The following is a 20,946-nucleotide window of genomic DNA, read 5'->3' as shown; positions in this document are numbered from 1 at the left end:
AGTAAAACGAAAATATAAAAATTAAGTTGCACAAGTTGTAGCATGACTTACCGATGCAAACTTCTCTAAATAGATATTTAAGAGATGACGTCACAATCAGATCGACATTTTTATGAAGCCGTACATGTATTTTTTACTGTTCCATATTTAGTTTATTATGGTTGTGTTCATTGCAGTATTGTGCAAAGTGGTGGTGGTGGCTTAGAGAGGGCCTTCATCCAGCAGTGGATTGATCATTACTGATGTTAGTACAATGCTGGTATGTGCTATTAGTCATTTTTATTTGGATATATTAAAAGCCACTACTCTAGCTAAAAATAAGTCACGGAGGTGCCAACATTTTAATGGGCAATGGGCAGTAACAGAGCCAGCATCATTGGAGTTGGCCTTCACTTACATTTGCACTTATAACCTTGTGATGGTAAGGGCAGTGTTCAATGGAGGCAGTAACATGTTATCCATAATACAGACCACATAAATGTAAGTGTCGTTAGACCCGCCACGGCCAATGAGTAAGGTTTGTCACGTAAACAGAACGTGCCAATTCGTTACGAGTAGGGTGTTGGAGAGCAAATCCACAATCATTACAATCGGAGTACGACGTTTCGTCAGTAATTACAACCGGCATCATCAGGCAGAAGCCAGATGTGGAGAAATCCTCCTGTCTAGTTCCTTAGAGGGATATGTGATGACATCACGTGAGCCCCTTGTGCGAATTGGGGGGGGAATTCATTAATGCATTTTAGTTCATTTGAAATGCATTAAATTCTGAACCTACACTTACAAGTACTAAATAAACAATTGTATTTGCATACATGTTTCTGCAGATAAAAAAAAGCTAAGGTCATGTGTATGTCTCTCAAATCTTAATCTAAAATACAGATTTGTTTTATTGAAAACATAACTCTTCAAAATGAACAAACTTTGTCAAAACATTTCATAACACTTTTATTGTTTACTTTCAAATCCATAACCAGTTTGCAACGTTCAAAGGGTTCCATATAATCATCACCCACATGTCATGAAATGCCTTTTCAGGATACATCAAGTTGGTTTTACTTGAACTACCTGCCATAAATAAAATCCATAAATACAGCCCTAAGCAATCGGAAAGAGCATGCTCTGATAAAGTAAACTGATAAATGAAAAAAAAATGGAACAGGGGAAGAGGAACAAAACCTAACACATTTAACAGGCACAGAACCATGACGGAAACAGAACAAATACTAAAGCTGTGGCCTGCAATACGTGTGTATGAAGCAAGGAATGATTTCATAACGTTATAAAATAGATATTTCATTTCAGAAAAATACAACAAACAGCATTCAAACGCATATAGAAAGAGCATTTTGTAAAGATCTGGATGATTATACAAGGAACGTTTTGTAGAGTAAAGGTCTTTAAAAACTGGGGTTTTGTGAATTTTTATTTTTTGTATTTTTCTTTCTTTTTTTGCAAACAACCAACAAGGAATGTTTTTTATCCTTTAACATGGAATGTTGTACATTTGGAAACCACTAAACAGTTTAATACTAAAACACACATTTTTTTTTAACACGCAATAACACAATGGCAGGAAATAGCATTATAATACCAGTGTCTAAGCATGAATCACTAGACTGATGTTATACATCACACAGTAGATTTCTCTTCCTCCAAGTCTTTTTAGCCACTGTAGATCAATTCCATTGGAGTCCTCACTGGGAGAATCTTGTAAAACAAATGTATTAATGAAAGGCAACGTGGGAACACCTGACTGTTCATCCTGCAGCATTTCCTCATCACCAGCTGCTAATTCAACTTCAACTACTCTTTTCTTAACATTTTTTTTTAGCTTGCTTTATTGCTCTGTCCTTAATACCCACTGCAAACACGCTTTCAGTGAAAGTTACCTGAGTTACAACAATTAGTATATCGCCAGTTGGGCTCAGCCAAGGGTCTGAAGAAATTACCGAGACTGCATTACGTTAGGTAAAACACATACTTTCACAACATTACATTGTTTGACCTATTCACATGCAACTTTGGGTAGTTCTTTCTTGGAAAACTATACCAACTGTGAAAAGTTAATCTCAACCTTTTAACCCAAAACGCAATGAGACACAAAGAAAAACCAGTATATTGGTTTACAATGGAACTGAAAGGACACATTTTGTGCAATTGCTTAGCAAAAAAAGAAATTACACGGCATTTACCATACTGCGCGGCAGCCTATGTTATACATTTTCCAGTTAAGAAAGTTTATTATTTTGTGCATGTTTGCAGTGGCCGAGAGCTCTGAGACAAGTTACAAGTAATGCCTATAAGGGGAGTGTGTGTGTGTGTGCGTGTGCGCCAACACGGCTGCTAAGGTGCGTGTGCGGAGGCCAGCTCCGCGGTCAGACAAGCGTGGTTCCGGGGACGGCGAGTGAGGAGCCACACTGCTGTTGCTGCTGTGGCATCGTCGTCGTTTGGCTGGCAGGGCTTACCACCCTGCTGTTTAGCCCATTTGCATTGAGGTTGCTGTTGGTGCTGCTGAAGCCGCCCTCCTCCAGGAGCTGTGCCGTCGTCAGCATGGCCTGGGACGCGGCGTGGGCCACCACCACCATTGTGGCTGAGCCCCCCGTGATAGGCATGGGTCCCAAACCAGGGAAACCTTTTATGGCCAGTTCTGGGGTGAAGAGCAGTGGTTTCATAATGCTGACGGGGCAAAATGCAGAGCTCCTCTTCGGTATGAAGTTCACCTTGTTTTTGTCTGGGCCGTAAAACGTTGGAATCTCACCAAGTTGTTTGGGTCTGCAGGGAAACCGCACACACGTGCATGTCAACGTCAAGTGTGTGTGTGGAATACAATACGTGGAAAGAGATTTGCACATATACGGAGGGCATTTGTACCTATATAGATTTACATTTTACATCGTCTTATATTTCACCAAACAACATATTGCTTTGTGAAGGTATATTCAGTTACAGTTAGCTGAATGGAGAAAAAGAATACACTCCTTTTCATTACTTTTTTAATAAAACACAATTGGATTTCTTTGCTTATCCAGTTTTGCAAAACGTGCATAATTGTTTTGGAGTGCAGAGAAAATACCACAACCAGCAAGATCACTACTTAATTGGGGAATTTACAGTTTTTGCACAATTGCAAAAGCTAAATTAAATCCTGTGCAAATCAATTTGCAAAAAGCTGCTTATGTGTTAAATTGCACGATGGCCTTTTTAGATTTCCCACTGGGATTCTAGTGGATATAGGAAGGATGGAAGCATTTTTTCTTAGATACGATACCACACTTGAAAATGTGTTTTTATATCTGACGAAAACAGAAATTTCTTTTTGACCACATCCCTTTAGGGTGATACTCAATCTAAAATTGGAAAACTCAAGAAGCAGTAATTACAGGTTTTCAAGGAAAGCAGATCAATTATTAAAAAAGAATAGAATTTGCCCTCTCCGAACACGCTAAAGTTTCAAAGAATCGGGGTAAACTATGTTATTTTTATTTAATCATTGATACTGGCAAAAAAGGTCCCATAATCAGATCAATATTTAACGCATCAGAAGGAAAATATCTATCGGCATTCAGGAAATAACATTTTCAAATCGCACACACAAAAAAAAGGACAAGGCATCAGGTGTCGGTACTCACAAAATTTCTTCAAAGACTTTGACTTTCTCGCAGCCCTCGGGTGGCTCCCGTTTAAACATGTAGCTGTTGTTGGGTTTGGGCGATGTGGCGTATTTAGGGAGTGGAGAGCTGTCACCATTTTCTGCAAAGAGGGAAAAATACATACGTTAACACGAGCGTGATTAATTTAGCACGCGCAAAAAAATCATGCTTTTTTTTCTCTCTTCACTTGGGTTTCTCACAATCCACATTCCACTAAAAGTAGTTTTACTCTCACTCTCTTACTAAGCTCTTCCTGACACACCCTCTCATTAACCCGTGCTCATACCAAAGTGTTTATTTTTTTACTAAATCCATAAATCTTAGAAATATAGGCAAATTTTATACCAAAAATAATGAGTATTTTAGAGTAGAATTACAATACTGCAATGTTGAAATGGCCAGACAGACAAATACATCATAGTGCTATGTTCTATTAGAAGGGAAGTACAGAACGTATTCGTTTATATTGTGCTACAACTTTTAGTTTTCACTAGGATGACTCATTCGCCCAACTCGTCATAAATAGGCTTTGCTCTCACTCCTTAACCTACTTTTCCTCCACCCCCCTCTAACACTACTGCACTTACCAAATTGTCCCATCTCTTTACTACCCCACCAAAGCTTTTCAGAACACAGGGAGGAACAGAATGTATACCCCGTGAGTTAAATTGTAGAATGGCAGTTGTGAGCGAGACCAGCAGATAAACACGCACACACACATAAAATATAAATATATGAAGCTACATGTGCTGTTAAGAACTACAATCTATTCTAGGACACAACAGAAATGATTGGTTTCACGGTTGGCTGCGTACGGTGCGAAGTGCAACATACATAAATACAAGGACAGATTTGTTGGGGGGTCCTGTTTAACAATTGCCGACGTTGCCATCTCAGTGGTCCAAGGGAAAGCCTCAGCAGTAAGGGTGGAGATTATGGCTGGAAACCATTTGGTCTGGCAGTCCCTCTGATTAGTTTCACATGTCGTGAGGCTAGTACTCGCCATTTGCATACTTGTGTCCATTAAGAGCTGGACGACTGTCAAGATTCTGAACACGGATTCGCAATTCAACACGTGAAATCAAATGGAATTTCCAGGGGGTTAGGTGGCTGTATTGTACAGCCCAGCTTGGCGTTCCGGCTTGTAGGGGGGAGGAGGCCTGGTTGTTATCATGGAACAAACACTAATATAAATTGGCCAATGCCGACATAACAGTACCGATGGCGATTCTGTTTTGTGCGACAGACTTCGGATCATGTGATTTCACACAACTTTGATAATTAAAGACAGCTTCTTCATATAATTATTTTTTTCTTGCTGTAGTTGTCCCACCTGATGACGATTGCTTGTGTTGCGATCGAAACGTCGTGATCTATTATTTTTCTACCTACGTGACTTCGCCGAAAGAACCAAAGAGTATGAATGGAACAAAGCAATAATACATGGCAGATAAATGATTTTAATTGCAAATATTTTATAGAATTTAAAGATCTTACAGGATTTGTCCCAATTCCATCTGCACCTGATGGGTCGAGTGATTACCATCAGACACAGGGAGAGCTAGTTTACCCAATGGCTCATTTGTCTATAGCTTGCTCATTAAATAACAAAATACCATTTTTTTTTAAATAAATAAAAACTCACCAAGTTTCTTCACCAAGGCACACAATGTGATACCCAATTAAAGCACTACAATTCAATTATATGAAATAAATATTTTTCATTTCCAAACAACCTGGACTAAAATGTCAACTCAATATACATATACAGTGCGCGCATGTGCTTTTGCGTACCGTTTTTATACATTGCTTTTTGTATTAAACAGGACCCAATTGTGTAATGCAGTCTTCTTGCCAATAACTTTTGAATGTGCTAATCAGACCTATAAGTTTGCTTGTATGTATACATGTTGAACTTCGTTCGCACCGTACGTAGCTAACATGTCTAATCAGAGGTGCTTGCTTATACAAAAGCTACTGGATAACATTGGGTCTGGAAAGCCAATAAGCTGAAATGAACTATTCTTCTGAGTACATGTAAGAATAGAATGGATTTCAGCTTACAATAGAGCAATTATTATTTACTTAAACAGGCGGTTCAGTGTACAAGCATCTGGGGGCTCCAAAATTTTCCCAATATTTCCCCCCCTTGTATTCATCCCATCTGAGCGTATTTTGCGAAAGGCAGGCCTACATTCCATCGAAGAAACCATGAATATTGGAGGCAGAAGAATAAACAACTTAAGATATGCTGATGATACCACTCAACTAGCAAATAGCAAAGCTGAAATGACGACCCTCTGTTGGTAAACGTTAAAGCTGGTGAGAAGCCTGGACTCTGCCTCAATCTCCAAAATATGATGGCGACAGAACAACGAAATGAATTTAGTTTGGAAAATGAACCAGTCGAGGATCAGCGCATTTGAGATGTGATGCTCTAGAAGAATGATACGTATACCATGGACAGCCAAAATATCAAACATCAAACATGTTGGTCCTGAAAGATCGCTCCCACTCTTCCACTCGAGGCCTTACTCGTGAAGCAGAAATTGACATTCTTTGGACAGGTTATGAGGACCTCTGGGCTCGAGGAATCGGTGTTGCTTGGGAATGGAGAAGGTAGCTGGGGCAGAGGCCGACCTTGGAGGAGGTAGATGGACGACATCAAGAACACCACTACTCGCCTTACACTAACCCAGCTACGAGAGGCAGCGAGAGACAGGTGTGGATTGTGAAGTCTGGTCATGGATGTTACCAGAGGTCGTACTCGACTTGACGGCACAAGGTGACTCCTCCCAACACTTACCTTTTTCTTTGCACTGTGCCAGCAGCTCGTCGGTGCAGCAGGGGCTGTAGTTATTGTTATCGGCGGCAGCGGCGGCGGCCACGGAAACATTTGGAGACACGGAGTGTGAGCGGCTCTCGCTGCTGCTGCTGCTGCTCGTGCTGCTCGTGCCGCCGCTGCTGCTGCTGCTCTCGCGGCTGCACTGCGGCCCTGAGGGCGTCTGCGTGTCCACGCTGCGCTGCTGGCTCGGCACGGGGGCGCGACGCCCATCTTCGCTTTCGCACAGCTGCAGGAGAACGACGAAATTTTTCTTAGGGTTTTGAGAATACCGCAGACTCCCGAGTAAAGTAAAGCTACGGCAAATTTAGTTTGGTTGGTTTTGTTGATGCATGCTATGGGTGCGTAATGGGCAGAACTTTCTTGGCAGGCAACAGGTTTAAACTTAAACTAAACTTTTTATTTTACCAGGTAAGGCCCACTAAGCTATATAGCTCTCTTTCAGAAGCAATCCGGCCATAAATTATAGCTCAACGAAGTGGCTTATCACACGGAAAATTGTAGCAGCCAAATACTCTTAAACGCATGTTTCTACATGTGGAGGGAAAAACCAGAGAACCCAGAGAAAACATCCACACGACCACGTGAAGAATATGCAAACTCCAAATATAAAGGCGTCAGGGTCAGGATCGAACCCACGACCTCCTGTATACCAGGCGAGGTAATTAACATCTCGCCACTGAAATGGCAGATGTTCAAAACCACAAACAGCAAGATAATAAAGGCAGCTGTAACATGACATGGTAATGACAGAACCTGCCATTTTACCTTGACCTTATTTGAGTAACTAGATCAGACCCGTGTATTTTGTGCAGATATACTTTTCCTTGTATGATTTTACATTTATAACCGATGGCTCCATTACGTTTCCCAAGGCTTGTGGTATATGTGCCATCATGTAATTAGCTTTTCAAAAGTTACCTTCACAATCTTTGTCACGATGGTATTAACAAATGGTTGGAAATTAAAAGCTTGAATTTGCATTCTGTTCAAATCTGTCAAGATCACGAGTCTTTCAATTTATGCAAACATTTAGGCAAGAACAATGCTACTGCAAAGCTTTTTGCGGTTGTGCTTCATGGGCTTTCCGATGGATTGTCAGGTTGTACCCTGTTATTCGGCATGATGCCTGACATTTCGCGCCATATGCTGGGAGCTACTTCAAGAAGTGAGAGAAATGTCGGATATCATGCTGCACAACGTGCGGCCCAACCCCAACACATTAGAGGGAAACTTTGGCAGAGGAATAAACCATAAAGAATGCACGTGCAATTTTACCCTGAGAACGCCGTCTTTATCTCTGTCTTCACTGATGAACATGCGCTCAATCTCCTGGTTGACTCCTTCTACACTGTTCTTCATCCGTGGCAGAGAAGTGCGGGCGTAGGCAATGCTCGTCACTGGGATTGGAATGGCCCTTGAAATAGATACCTGTGCAAAGGGATTTCAACGTTTACCGGAGTGGAATCAATACCATTTTGTGCGGTGATAAATGAAAACACATTTTTTTCAACATTTATATTTTTACGAATCTATTTGACAATGTGAACTTCTACCTTAAAGCACAGTAAATTAAGTCAAGAGGTCAAGGCAACCCATCTGTGCATGTAAAACAAACAAAGCGAATGAAATCAGACCCGTTGCATACCAAGGTCTTTAAATGTGGAGGAAAATACCAGAGGACCCGGAGAAAATTTGACGCAATCAAGGGGAGAACATGCCAAACTCCAAATATTCAGTTTCAGTTTTTTCAGTTCCATTGATTAGGTATAGCCCTGTGAGCCATTCGGCTCTTGAATCGGGTGCAACCGCAACAAACAAAAACATGAACAAGAAACTATATACATAAACAGCAGGCCTCGAGGTCGGGATCAAACCTGCGACCTCCTGTATACCAGGCGAGATTAGTAACATCTCGTCACTGTGGCACCCCTTCCACACGGGCCAGATGTTGTGAAAGTGGTGGGAATCCTCACACTTTACCCTACGACAAGCGAATTGACTAAATTTGGTGTAAATTCTAGATTTGAAGCTTTCGTGACTGCAAGGATTTTAAATTTGGTGTACCCACATATAGTGCTGGGTGGACAGAGGCAGGGTTATTTAATAAACTTTCCCCATTGTGTCAACTGCCGTGCGAGGAGATCTAATCAAACCAGTGACCGCTGGATTGCAAATCCAGTGTGCCAGTGTTCCACCGGGGCAGCATCATAATGTACCTACATACTTTGAAATATTGTATTATTGAAGGTAGATTGATCCCAAGTAGCCAACGGGAAGGAAATAAAATACACATTTTGATTGATAATTACAAGCTATTTTATGTAATCATCATTATCATGCTTGATTTGAAGCTTTCGTGATTGCAGGAATTAATATTTGGTTCTTTTGGTAAAGTCACGTAGAAAGAAAATAAATTAAATAATAGAATACGACGTTTCGATTGCAACACAAGCAATCGTCATCAGGTAGAACTAAATTTGAGAGAGGGACAAAACACAGACACGAAGACACACAGACAAACACCAGCAGAGAGACACACAACATAGACATGTCTAAATTTGGTGTCACTGTGTTGTCTATCTCTGCTTATGTGTCTGTCTGTGTCTCCGTGTATGCGTTTTGTCTCTCTCTCAAATGTAGTTTAACCTGATGACGATTGCTTGTGTTGCAATCGAAACGTCGTATTCTATTATTTAATTTATTTTCTTTCAACGTGACTTTACCGAAAGAACCAAAGAGTGATCATTATCATGGTTTGAGCCTCCAATGCAAGTTGGTGCTGTTTTCAGCCGATTCTTAAATCTGACTTTATGCTTTACTACATCTGTGATCTATTTGTATTTTGTAAAATACTTTTACCATAGCCTACATTGGACACATTACCTATCCTGATATACAACCATCTGATGTATATGCTGCACGGGGCATACACCTGAAAATTTCACGTATTTAATTTACCAGAAGTAGTCTTATGTCAGCATTTACAACAAAATGTATGGCTAACAATGCAGACCTTGTCAAAAAATCAATAAGGAATGCAGCAGGAGAAAACTTTGACAATCAAATAAGAAAAAAGGTAACACATAAGTGCCCTATGTATTGCCCTACATTTGGAAATTTGGTTAAAATGCTACCCGCATAACTATTTAAGACTTTTCAAACCCAACAGCTATTCAAATAAATGCCAGCTATGAACCCCATATGTAGAATGGGTTACAGGTGTTGATCAGTCAAAGCGTTTACATTGCAGTAAACCTTGCAGCGGGACTGCTTTATGGCAAGAATGGGTTCTGTTAATTTTCAAACTGCTTGATATCCAGATGCCAAGCATGGTATAAAAGCAAACACCTGGGTACACTTAACCAAAGTATTAATGTTGTGTTTACACATGCATTGGCTGAAGCACAAATATATTAGTTCAGGAGAGACAATTCCAGTTTCACGTCAATGTCATATAGACTTTTTAACCCACATTTAGTTGCCTTGTATGATTCATATTGAAATGCAATTTTTTTTCACATTTTAACGTACTAAGATGCATTTTGTAAAATGTCACTATGCAAATATTGGAAATGCACATCACATGTCCAGTGTGGTATATTCTTTATTTATTATTATTCCAGTGTTACACAGCAACGTCTTACCGAATCTCATGACTTTTTCAGGAAGGTTTTGCAAAGTTTTTTTTACAGTAGGGGGACGATGGTTGCTATGTATAATCCCAATTTAGTAATTTGCGGGTCATTCAAACGTTGGAAAATTTGGACCATGATGCCACAGGATCTTTAACCTCCACTGTGAAGTAGATGGCACGTATCTTATGGTTAATACACCCACAGTAATGACCAGGGCTGCTGGTATTCAAGGCCTTAAATGGAATCGCTCCTCCCTACATTCATGACCTCCTTCAGTCATATATTCCATCAAGCTCATTAAGATCTTCAGATTGTACATTTCCCACTGTCCCACGGTTTAGACTTCACACTTGGGGTGACGGTGCCTTTGAAATTGCGGCACCTCAACTCTGGAACTCGTTGCCCTTCGAGGTCAGGACTTCTGAGACACAAAACTTCAAATCTCAACTAAAAACGTATCCGTGTAAAATTATTTTCTCTCTTTTCTTTATTTCAACCGTCCTTCTAATTTATTCTTTACTTGGTTGTTTTTAACTATTTTCCGCCTTGCCGTGCATAGCACCCTGAGAACGATTGTTCAAGGGCACTTCATAAATAAAAAATATATTATTATTGCTGCTTTTTGTACCGTGGACTATTTGCCACAAGCAGGAAACGAGCTACTGCCAAGCCATGTCACCACCCCAACTGCTTACACAGCTTCTAAAACTGATCACAAACGGGCTCTGCCGATTGTCCTTTTATCTGTCGCCATTATGCGACGCAGATGCCCTTCAAATGAAATCCCAGTAATAGAAAATATCTGTTACATACCCCAGGCCAATATTCAAATAATACTCAAGGTCACCCTATATTGTCTACAGAATGTAAATCATTATGTAAAATAACTCTGGCAGAATCTTTGGCTATTAAAAATATTACCAACAATTATATAGTTTGGAATATATGATTTATGTCATACTTGACTAATAATAGTAAGCTGAACCCATAAACACTGTTTATTACAGGCTACACATACTGTTCATGGCACATTCACAATGATTTGCTAATTTGGCAAATAATTGTAATAGTTTATCTTCGTACTTTCCAAATCAACAAAATTAAGTGATAAAATGCTAATCGTTAAGCCCAATTACTGCATACCAATATTCATAACCAATCATACCTCATGACACGTTTTTAAAAAAGTTACGTTTTTAAAGGCAATATTTTATTTGAAAACCAGTTCGCAGTAAAAAGTTTTAAAATTGGAAGAATACCGCTTTAACTGCTAGGGTTGGTAACGGTGTATCTATACGACCATAGCCAAATCACACGTGTGTGTGTGTGTGACTATACTTGCCAAGCCATAGGACACTAGAATTTCAGTTGTAAGAGGTAGAGATGAAAATCATTAACATTTTAAAGCACTGGTTTCAGCTACAGTACTTATAATCACATACCACTGACCTACAATGTAGAGATAACTCCTACTCTTGACAACCGTTTCATATGTAAACTGTGCTATCGACTGGGGCCAGGTGATTAGCAGTTTTTCCTATTATCCAGATTTGAGGTTTCATACACGAGAGGGAATAACAAAAGCACCATCATGGCAAGGATGCCATGGTTACTGGGAAGATTTTCCATTGCACAGAGGCATCCCCTGTGCTCTCTGTGCTTTGATACAAACTGCAACACAAGCATGACAGGAAATGATGCTGTGAGGCACATCCCTGCTTTAAAAATAACCATCAACTTATTTCTACACTCATGCCTGGGAATGTGGATTTTTTCACCCGAACGTGGAGGTCCATACCTCTGGATAAAACGCGTCATAAGGCGCTTGTGCACGCACCCCCAGGTGTAATTTAATAACTTTTGACAAAAGGAATGCCCCAAAATTGCACGATTAAAATTTTAAATACGGCTCACGGACGGCTTGATACTATCCAACAGTGATCTCTCGTCTCACTGAAGAGTTTTTAGATGTGCAACACCACTGGCCCTCATCATCACAAATATGATGAAGTATACTTTATTTTTTATCAAGCAAAAAAGAGCCTCATAGCTTATCCGATGACTTCCGGATGAATAACGTTTCTGATTATGAAAACACGGGAGTAAAACAGGACACAGCGGGGGGACACACTTGTTGTATACCTGTGCTGGGTGGATGGCTGCATGATTTCCATGCAGGGGTGAATGCCTCTCCTTGTCTCGCTGGTGCTTGCTGCTCTTTTTGCTTCTTTGGAGATGCTGTCGGAGCTTAGCAATCTGCCAACAGATAACACATTCCAGACACAGTAGTGCCATAAGTGTAAATCAAACACATTGGGGGGATACCAAAGTCTTGCTTCTTCAGCTGCAACCCATAGTTTTGAATTATTTTTCTACTGTTCATTAGGACCATCGAGCCTTGTTCAAGTTACTCTCCATTGCTCAATGAAGGGATCACTTGTACAGTCTAAATTGAGTTATACTTCAAGTGCGGACGAGAAATAAACACAAGAACACCACATCGCTTCCAATAACAAGCACTGCCATAAATAATAAATAAACTTCATGAATAAAAAAAACACTTGCACACATGCACTGTACACGAAAACATTTTCAAACATCAACAACTGATTATACGTTTTAAGTAACCAAATAAATAAAGCTGACAATACGTCTCCCTTCACATATTTGTCCCTTCACGTAAAGGTATATTTTTACACATCCCATGAGTCACGCGGCCTTAAGAGAGTGCATCATTTCAGCGGCATTGGTTAGAAACGAGCAAACTCTGGAACGGGTTCGACATTCATAGTCTCATCAGCAGCCAGGCTTTGCTTGAATCTGTTTAAGTGTATTTTATTTTTTTATGTGGAGGGATCGACACGTGAAGGAGACACATTGCCGGCTTATTTATTTATTATATTCTCCACAAAGAAACCGATTATTTTGCGTTATGTAACATGCAAGATTTTAAGCACACATTTTAAGGCGATAACAATGGGGCTGAACTTTACTTTATAGCAGTAAACATAAATCAGTTTGCTTCCACATTTTTGCCCGAGTATTTATCACCACAGCAGATGTAGCATGTCAAACTGATATATTTTTTGGAGACGTGTTCATAAGCTTGGCAAATAAATGGTGAAAGTGTAAACCCACGCACACCAAAAGCAAGCTTTGTCCTCGTTCATCAAATGCAATGTCAGCCGTCAAATTCTCACACACTGTGTTATCACTTATTCGAGCCAATTACGTGATTATTTTGCAAGCGTGAACCCAGCCATTCTGTAAACAAACCCTGCATATGCGGTTTTGATTATGATAAAGTACACCAAGAGTAGATAATAAATAAAAGTACACATTGTTAGTTTTGCATAATTTCCAGACTTATCAAAACTCACCATACGGTACAAATTTAATGAAACGCTTGTGATGAGTCATTATATTTCACCATGCTGAACTAGACTGCATTTTAAGTATTTTACAAGTACTGTATTTCTTTTCACAAAAGCATACATTGCAGCCCTCATAGCTCGGGGCAACAAGGGGCAATTTAAAAATACCACATTATGTGAAAACAATATGCAACGCACTTACATAAATGTGTGTGCATATTATTGGTTAGGATATGAATTACATTTAAAATGAAAATACAAGCTTCTACAAGGAATAAACACAAGTAAAAATGTTCCTATATGCAGGAAAACACATGTATAAATGGGCACACTGTTATGTTATCAGAAGGAACAATATTTAAAATCGCTTCACCTCAGCAGTTGGTAATATTTTCCAAACTCAACATTGACTTACAAGTAATTCATTTTATTATTACTCAAGTTAAAAATAGCAAATTTAATCAAAAAAATATCCTATTTCCATAATAAACTATAGGCCAATTGTAATGTGACTTTCTTTCACGTCACATTTGGTATTAAAAACAAGTACGCACAAATAAGCAGACAATAACAAAGTGAGAGGAAACATTTGAGAAGTAATAACCTGGCCGTTCAAGTGCAATAATGTAAGCACTAGTTCAATGCAGATAGCTCTTAATTCTTGTTCATGTGAATAATGTTTAGGTTTGATTGGGAACGATTACATTTTGTACCTACGCAACCTGTGTTTTTGTTGAGTCAAAGGCTGTTTTTAAAGTGAAAATTGCAAGCAAACAAACACAAAAAACTTGATCAAGCTAATAGCTAAAATGGTTAACATGTGGTCATTGTGAATTGTGCACCTTCATATCAACGTAAACAACTGTGCACCAGTTCCCCATTCAGTAGGGATCACAAATCCAGTGGCACACACCACAACCCCACTGACAGAAGACTTAAAACCAGAAGCAGGGAGACTCGACTAAGTTCATCCACTGGTGGATCGATCTGTACCTCGATAGAGTCCACAGCCAAAATATATTATGCCATCATCTTGGTCTCAATTGCAAGTTGGGCACTCTTCATCAACATAAATAAAAAAAAAACTACATAGGCAACGCTTCAGGAAATGGCCCTTCTTGATAGAGTGAAAGTTAATTTGCAAAAATAAGTTAAATTTAGGGCACAGTTTTATTGACAAATGTGTTTTTGTTGTCATCGGTGCTTTTGCACCACAGCCATTGCAGAATTGCAATCCCCCCCACTCCACCCCCCATACTAGTTTAGTCTAAAAAAAGTTCAACTGGTTTGTTCATAAGCCAGAGTTAATTGAGCAGCGCTGCCATATACTTGTAGAAGGGGAGGAGGAATGGGGAGCACGCGATAACACCGCATATCGTCTGTGACCCATCAAACACCCACGAGTTCAAACATGCACCAGTACAACAGCCATATCATGAAGTGACATCAAGCGCATTACTGCAATTATTAGTGACCTTGTGAGCATGCATGACGTCACTTGCACATTTAGTTAACTATAATAAAGTTGCTATATGCGGTGCATTGCATTCAATTACTTAGAAAGAATAGGTTTAACTGGAAATAAAAATATTTCAGACCAATATTCTATGGACAGGTCCGTGACGTACTGGGCTTCTGACCCAGAAGGTCAAAATAAGTTTAGAATTAATGCTGCTGGATAACATTGGTCAGCAAGCCAAGAGGCTGATGGAATAACATATGTTTCTCCTTCATGTGAAGACAGAGAAGTTATGTTCTAGATTTGAAGTTTTCGTGACTGCAAGGATCCATACTCGTTGGTTCTTTCGGTAAAGTCACGTAGGTAAAAAATAATAAAAGTAAAAAAAAATCACGTTTCGGGCGCAACACAGGTGGGATCACCATAGCCAGAAGCAACTTTTATTATGTTTTACCTACGTGACTTTACCGAAAGAACCAAAGAGTAGAGAAGTTATGCTTATGATTTAGTGTTTGCTAGAAGAGCTCGTGGCACTGACAAAACAATTCCATACTGAATTTGATTATGAAATGCTAGAGTGCTCATTTAAGAACACGCAAGGAACGTACATTAAATGCTTCCAATGATAAAAATATCTTGATTGTAATGTTTTTTACAAGAGGTCACATTATTGGCGCAACGGTACTTTGCTGACTATGCGTGACAATTTATTAAAATACATTATATAAATTGACTGCATAAACATTTCAGGCTTATCTCCTAGAATAAAAAGGAGATGGGTAATATATACAAAAAAAACTTTGTTACCGCATGAATAACATATTTAAATAATAGCTTAATTAGTGAAAATATATACGTTTATGATAAATACATCTATTTTCTTCTTGTTATGTTTCAAAAGATCAGCAACCCATGTGTATGGCTGAGAACTTAAGGGATTGAGTGAAAACTTGGAAAATTGTAAGTCAAAGACATTTAAATCGGTGACATAGTTAATGAAACAGTCGACTATAGCATGCTGCCAAAACAAATGTAGGCAATCATTTATCAGTGTGTAATTAACTTCTAAACTCAATAACAAAAGTGTAGTATTGAAACCAATGATGGACTGTAAAAAGCAATTAAATTCTAGACAATCGGTCACATTTTATCGAACTATGCGAGACATCTGCGGATTACGTACGGTCCTATATAGCCTTCAGCCTTGCACATCCAAGTATCATAGCTTTGGATATCACCAGTAGTTTCTAAATATATGCATGAGATTACATGAGGAAAACAACTTAGTTAGCTAATGAAGTAGTAAATAATTTTCACAACTATTATTGACCGATCTAAAAAAGTTGAATTATTTGATTACCTATTACTCTATTTTATTAATGACAAACACTGAATGATATTTGTATGATTCATTATGATTGCATACCTCTTTTAATTGGTCTGAGGTTCCCCAAGATGCAGAACGTTTGTGCGAGCCTTTTTTCTTCTCAGAAGAATCTTTTGTCCAAGAACTTGGAGTCTTTAAAACATTGAGAACAAAAATACATTTATGTAATTATTCATATGCTTCCTGTTTTGACATCGAACGCACACAAAAATTTATTCAAAAACATTCAAAACACGGGATGAAAATTAAACTTGCGTTGCATTTCACTGGGACGACATCGTGCACAGCTTTCGCACCATCGTCGCTGCTGCTGGGTGGCTGTTGTGTGGGAAGAGTTATGGGGAGAAAAGAAGTCTCTCCCTGACTTGTTTTAAATGCAAAGTGCGCACAACACACTTGTGGACAGACCTGCCGGGGGGGGGCGGGGGGTGGGAGGTGTATTTAATTTGAAATGGGCATTCTTACAAAATAACACCTGAATTTAAGCCAAATTATCAGGATTCCAGCAAAATATCCAGCGAGGTCGTAAAATAACACAGGAAATGCCTAAACTTTGCAAGCTACGCATGTGGCTTTTCATGCTGTACATATTGAAATGTTTTCACGGAAAATCTGCGTGATTTATTCCACATCTCTTTTGGCCCGTGCCACCTCGGCCCTGCAATATCTGGCTGTTTTACTGCAACCGCAAATTACAATCTTCAAATAGAACAAAGATGTTGTATGTCACACCACCGATTTAGAATGGTTGGCTACGTATGGTGCGAAAGAAAGTTCAACGTACATACATAGATGCACGGAATAGTTGGATTTTTGAAAGCAAAACAAATTGAAGGTAGGACATCAAATACATTTATTTTAAATCACTGCAAGTTATAAAAAACAGGTATGCATTATTGGCAAGAAGATTCAAATGTACTTACTGATTTTCAAATAGAATGATTAAATTATTCACAGTTAGTATGATATGGACTACTACAGATCAATTGCAATCAGCATACATACAATATTACAGTCGCAAAAATAACCCTATTTTAGAAATAGAATCCTTACCTTAATTGCACATATTTAGCAATTTTTAAAAAAGATGTGAATACACACCGATGTCTTAAACATAATAAATGGGTTTTATTATTTCGTGTCTATACACATCAAACTAAAAATCATGTGGGATTATTTTAAAATGAGCTCATAAAAGCACTGGCCAAGGCAAATTCTCAATTATCAAAGCATACGAGGGCGATTGATGAGCAAGCCCGAGTTTGCCTGCAGTAGGTGTGGCTGTGCGAATGAATGAGCTTGACAAGGAAAAATATCAAACAATTCGATTAGTTGGCTGTGAACATCCCACAAAAGACCTGCGTGCTCATTTACACTGCATGTATAATCTCTACACAAGCTGGCCACCAGTACATTAAACGAGCCTTCATTTTGTCAGAGGGGATTCAACTGAATAATAAAAAAGTGTATTTGCCCAGATGGAGCTTATACCAAGTCAGCACCAGCAGCGGTGTTTTAGCAGCCGCCATGTGAAAGGGTTTGCACAAAGATCAGCTGTGCCACATGGCGAAGCATTTCTGTATGAGCAGAGACGGTGAAAAACAGAACTGATAAATGGCACACATTGGGAGAACTCTTCCACCGGTTCAGTGAAGCTTTCACTGGATCAAACGGTGCATATCATGGGGTACACATTCATGGCAAACAGAATTCCTCTGAAGTACTTAAACTACATATCCGCTAATTGCTCAATTGGACATTTACACCTGGCAACCATCGCCCCCAACTGGCAGACGAATGTCCGCTTACAGGGTAGGTGCCGAGTCACCTTGTGCCAACATGGATAACTGCCACTGGGTGTTCTCTTTCAAATGTTTTGAGATGAGATGTGACGCAAAGCGCACCGAGATACTCAGGTGTATAAAGAGCCACAATCAAAAACAAATCGTCATTATTAATACGGTATACGCCCACCATCAATCAGTACCGCAATCGTGCGGCGTCTTCAAGCAATCAGGATTACAATTTGCCAAGGACTGTTCACTAATCTTTAAAACTGCTTCATGAGTTTAGTTTGTTGTCCTTCCCCCGCACCTCCGATTCGCACGTTTGGTTATGTACGGTGCGAAAGAAGTTCAACATACATACATACAAAAATACGCATTCACACATCACGGTATCCAAGACACAACCGTAGATCGACAATCATCACACCTGCATGCATCGGTGAGAGCTTGGCCCTCAAACCAGTTTACCACCTTGCACTCAAAGAACCCAGCGAATACACCAGAACCTCCCAAATCCAAACGCGGCAAGGGCAGGAGTGGAGCACGTGGTCGACTGATGCAATCGGTGAACCCGTGCCCTTAGCCATGGCATCCTCGCAGCAGCTTTTTGGCTAGCCATCAAAGACGGTCACTGCTCTTCCTTCCGATATTTGGAAGCCACTGGAGCTATGCACTTTTTAAACTAGATTGAAAACTCGTTTCTTTAGAACTGCTTTTTGTGTTCAGTTTGTTGCCCTTCCCCCGCACCTACGATTAGCGCGGTTGGCTACGTACGGTGTGGAAGAAGTTCAACATAAATGCACATACACAAACATGTCGATCTACCGCCCACTCTGCACTCTAATTTTTGGACGTAAAAAAAATTATGACTTAAAAAAACATATTTCCACTAAAAATAACATTTCTGCCCCATAGGAAAATATTTTTACCAAGTGCCTATGCCTGCATGCCCATATTATACTTATGAAAGCTAGTGTGTATGCACATTAACATAACACCGGTTCTGATGAGGGTCCATCAATGTAATAAAGCTAAATTCGTTAAAAACCCAATCCGTTTAACCCTTTTGCATATCTTAAAGGCACACATGCCAGTGCTTGGTATATAACGGTAATTGAGAATTATGTTTTTGGTTTTTAACAACAGCAACAAGCATTGCATTATAGAAGTGTAAGGCTTGGAAAAGAGCCTTTACGCACAGAGGGGCCCAGCAGCCAGCACAAGACGAAGCAAGGGTCCATATGGTCACAAACCTTTTTTCTCTCACTGGCAGCCCATTGCTACACTGCAGTACAATTTGATAATTATCAACGTATTATACGTGTCATTTTCTCTTTCTACGGGAAGCGATTAGTGGCGAGTTCACAATGATCTTTACTCAGTCCTTGCAGTCAAATGTGTCTCTATTTACCTTCATATGCATGCAGTTATATATTTTTCAAGACCCTACACGGTGCGCTTCTGCACATATAAAGGCATGTATTAGAGCGACGTGTAAAAGTTGTAAAGGCATGTATTAGAGCGACGTGTAAAAGTTTTAAAGACTGTAATCAATGAATGAGTTGGTCATTGAGAATGCGTGCCTGGATTTGCATTCCAGTATAAAATATGCACACACACACAGGACATAAAACACAGTGAAGTTTTGGAGAGATGTTATTGATATGTTAGGTGGTGCAGAGGGCAGAACACTCAACTTAGAATCACTGTTCAAATGCTGGTTCAGGGTTAAACTTAAGGCAATATCCTTTCTAAGGTCGATAAAATTAGTACCACTTTGTATTAAGACAGCAGTGGTTGTCTTTTGAGGAGAACGGTTCCTGCCTTAGGAATCTAGAAATTCCATCAATGACGCAGGGCTTTCAACAGAGTGCTGGACAATACTCACCACGGAATCCTTTAAGTATGCTCATCATGCATGTTAATGCAATCGGATTATATAAACATGCATTTTATGAACACACACTTTTATAAACTGGATGCATCCGTTTCATATGCAAGACCTTTGAATACCAATAAGCCGTAGTCATTTAAGATTCTTACAGTCCAAGAAAGGGAAGAGCAAACACACGGGCAGCGTGAATGGCATGTGCCTGGCACTGGTGCCAAACTTTCCACGGCTGTGCAGTGGTGACACCCTCATGTCCACATGCCAAAAAACTGAATTCTGTTTTAGTGCAGATTTAAAAAAATATTCGGTTAAGTTTAACATTGAAAAGTGGTTTACCATTTTAGAAATGTGCACAGTTATATGTAAAAACTAATAGTTTCCTTCCGACCAAACCTCAATTCATGTGACATCAATGTACAAGCGGGTAAAGGCAGTGTGAACTAGGGTATATTATAAATGAAAAGCCAAGTAGTTGGTTTTTAAAACAATATGGCATGTGCCAACCCAGAACTGTGTCTCAGCAGTTTGATACATTTAATATTTGCCTGAGATTTATTCTGTAATTTTTATTCCTTTCAAATGCTAATCTGGAAAGTTCCTTCAAAAGCTTCTTAGCATCAGTTTACCAAAGAATGTCACTGTAACTAGATTCTTATCGAAATAATCTCCATTATGTGAAAACTTACTCCTTAAAAATGTACACATTTACATTTTGTCAAAGAATGCATAAAGTTGCAGGTCACAGTAAACAGTCACTAAATTCACATTGTTTTGGTCACCCCCAACAAGCTTTAATGAAGAATTCAAGCCTAATTATGATTGCATCTTAGAAAGGGGACATTTCATATCGAATCAAGTGTAAATTGTACACTTTTTAAGCGATGCAAATGTATAACAAACAAAATAAACCTACTC

At 39.3% G+C, this 20,946-nt stretch overlaps 1 protein-coding gene across 1 annotated transcript in view; it reads right to left on the bottom strand.

Moving 5' to 3' along the window:
- Positions 1 to 923: 923 nt before the first annotated feature.
- Positions 924 to 20,946, bottom strand: part of LOC144724985 (glucocorticoid-induced transcript 1 protein-like) — a 33,581-nt gene continuing 13,558 nt past the window's right edge. The window contains exons 3-8 of the mRNA XM_078604369.1: positions 16,393 to 16,485; positions 12,276 to 12,389; positions 7,774 to 7,926; positions 6,460 to 6,724; positions 3,633 to 3,753; positions 924 to 2,775 (exon numbers count right to left, since the gene is read on the bottom strand). Coding sequence (XP_078460495.1) covers positions 2,379 to 2,775; positions 3,633 to 3,753; positions 6,460 to 6,724; positions 7,774 to 7,926; positions 12,276 to 12,389; positions 16,393 to 16,485 — 1,143 coding nt within the window. The 3' untranslated portion in view covers positions 924 to 2,378. The remainder of the gene's footprint in view (positions 2,776 to 3,632; positions 3,754 to 6,459; positions 6,725 to 7,773; positions 7,927 to 12,275; positions 12,390 to 16,392; positions 16,486 to 20,946) is intronic.

This window comes from Lampetra planeri, chromosome 2 (genome assembly GCF_965212315.1).
Source record: "Lampetra planeri chromosome 2, kcLamPlan1.2.h2, whole genome shotgun sequence".
Taxonomy (NCBI): domain Eukaryota; kingdom Metazoa; phylum Chordata; class Hyperoartia; order Petromyzontiformes; family Petromyzontidae; genus Lampetra; species Lampetra planeri.
This window is presented reverse-complemented; position numbering and strand designations above follow the sequence as displayed.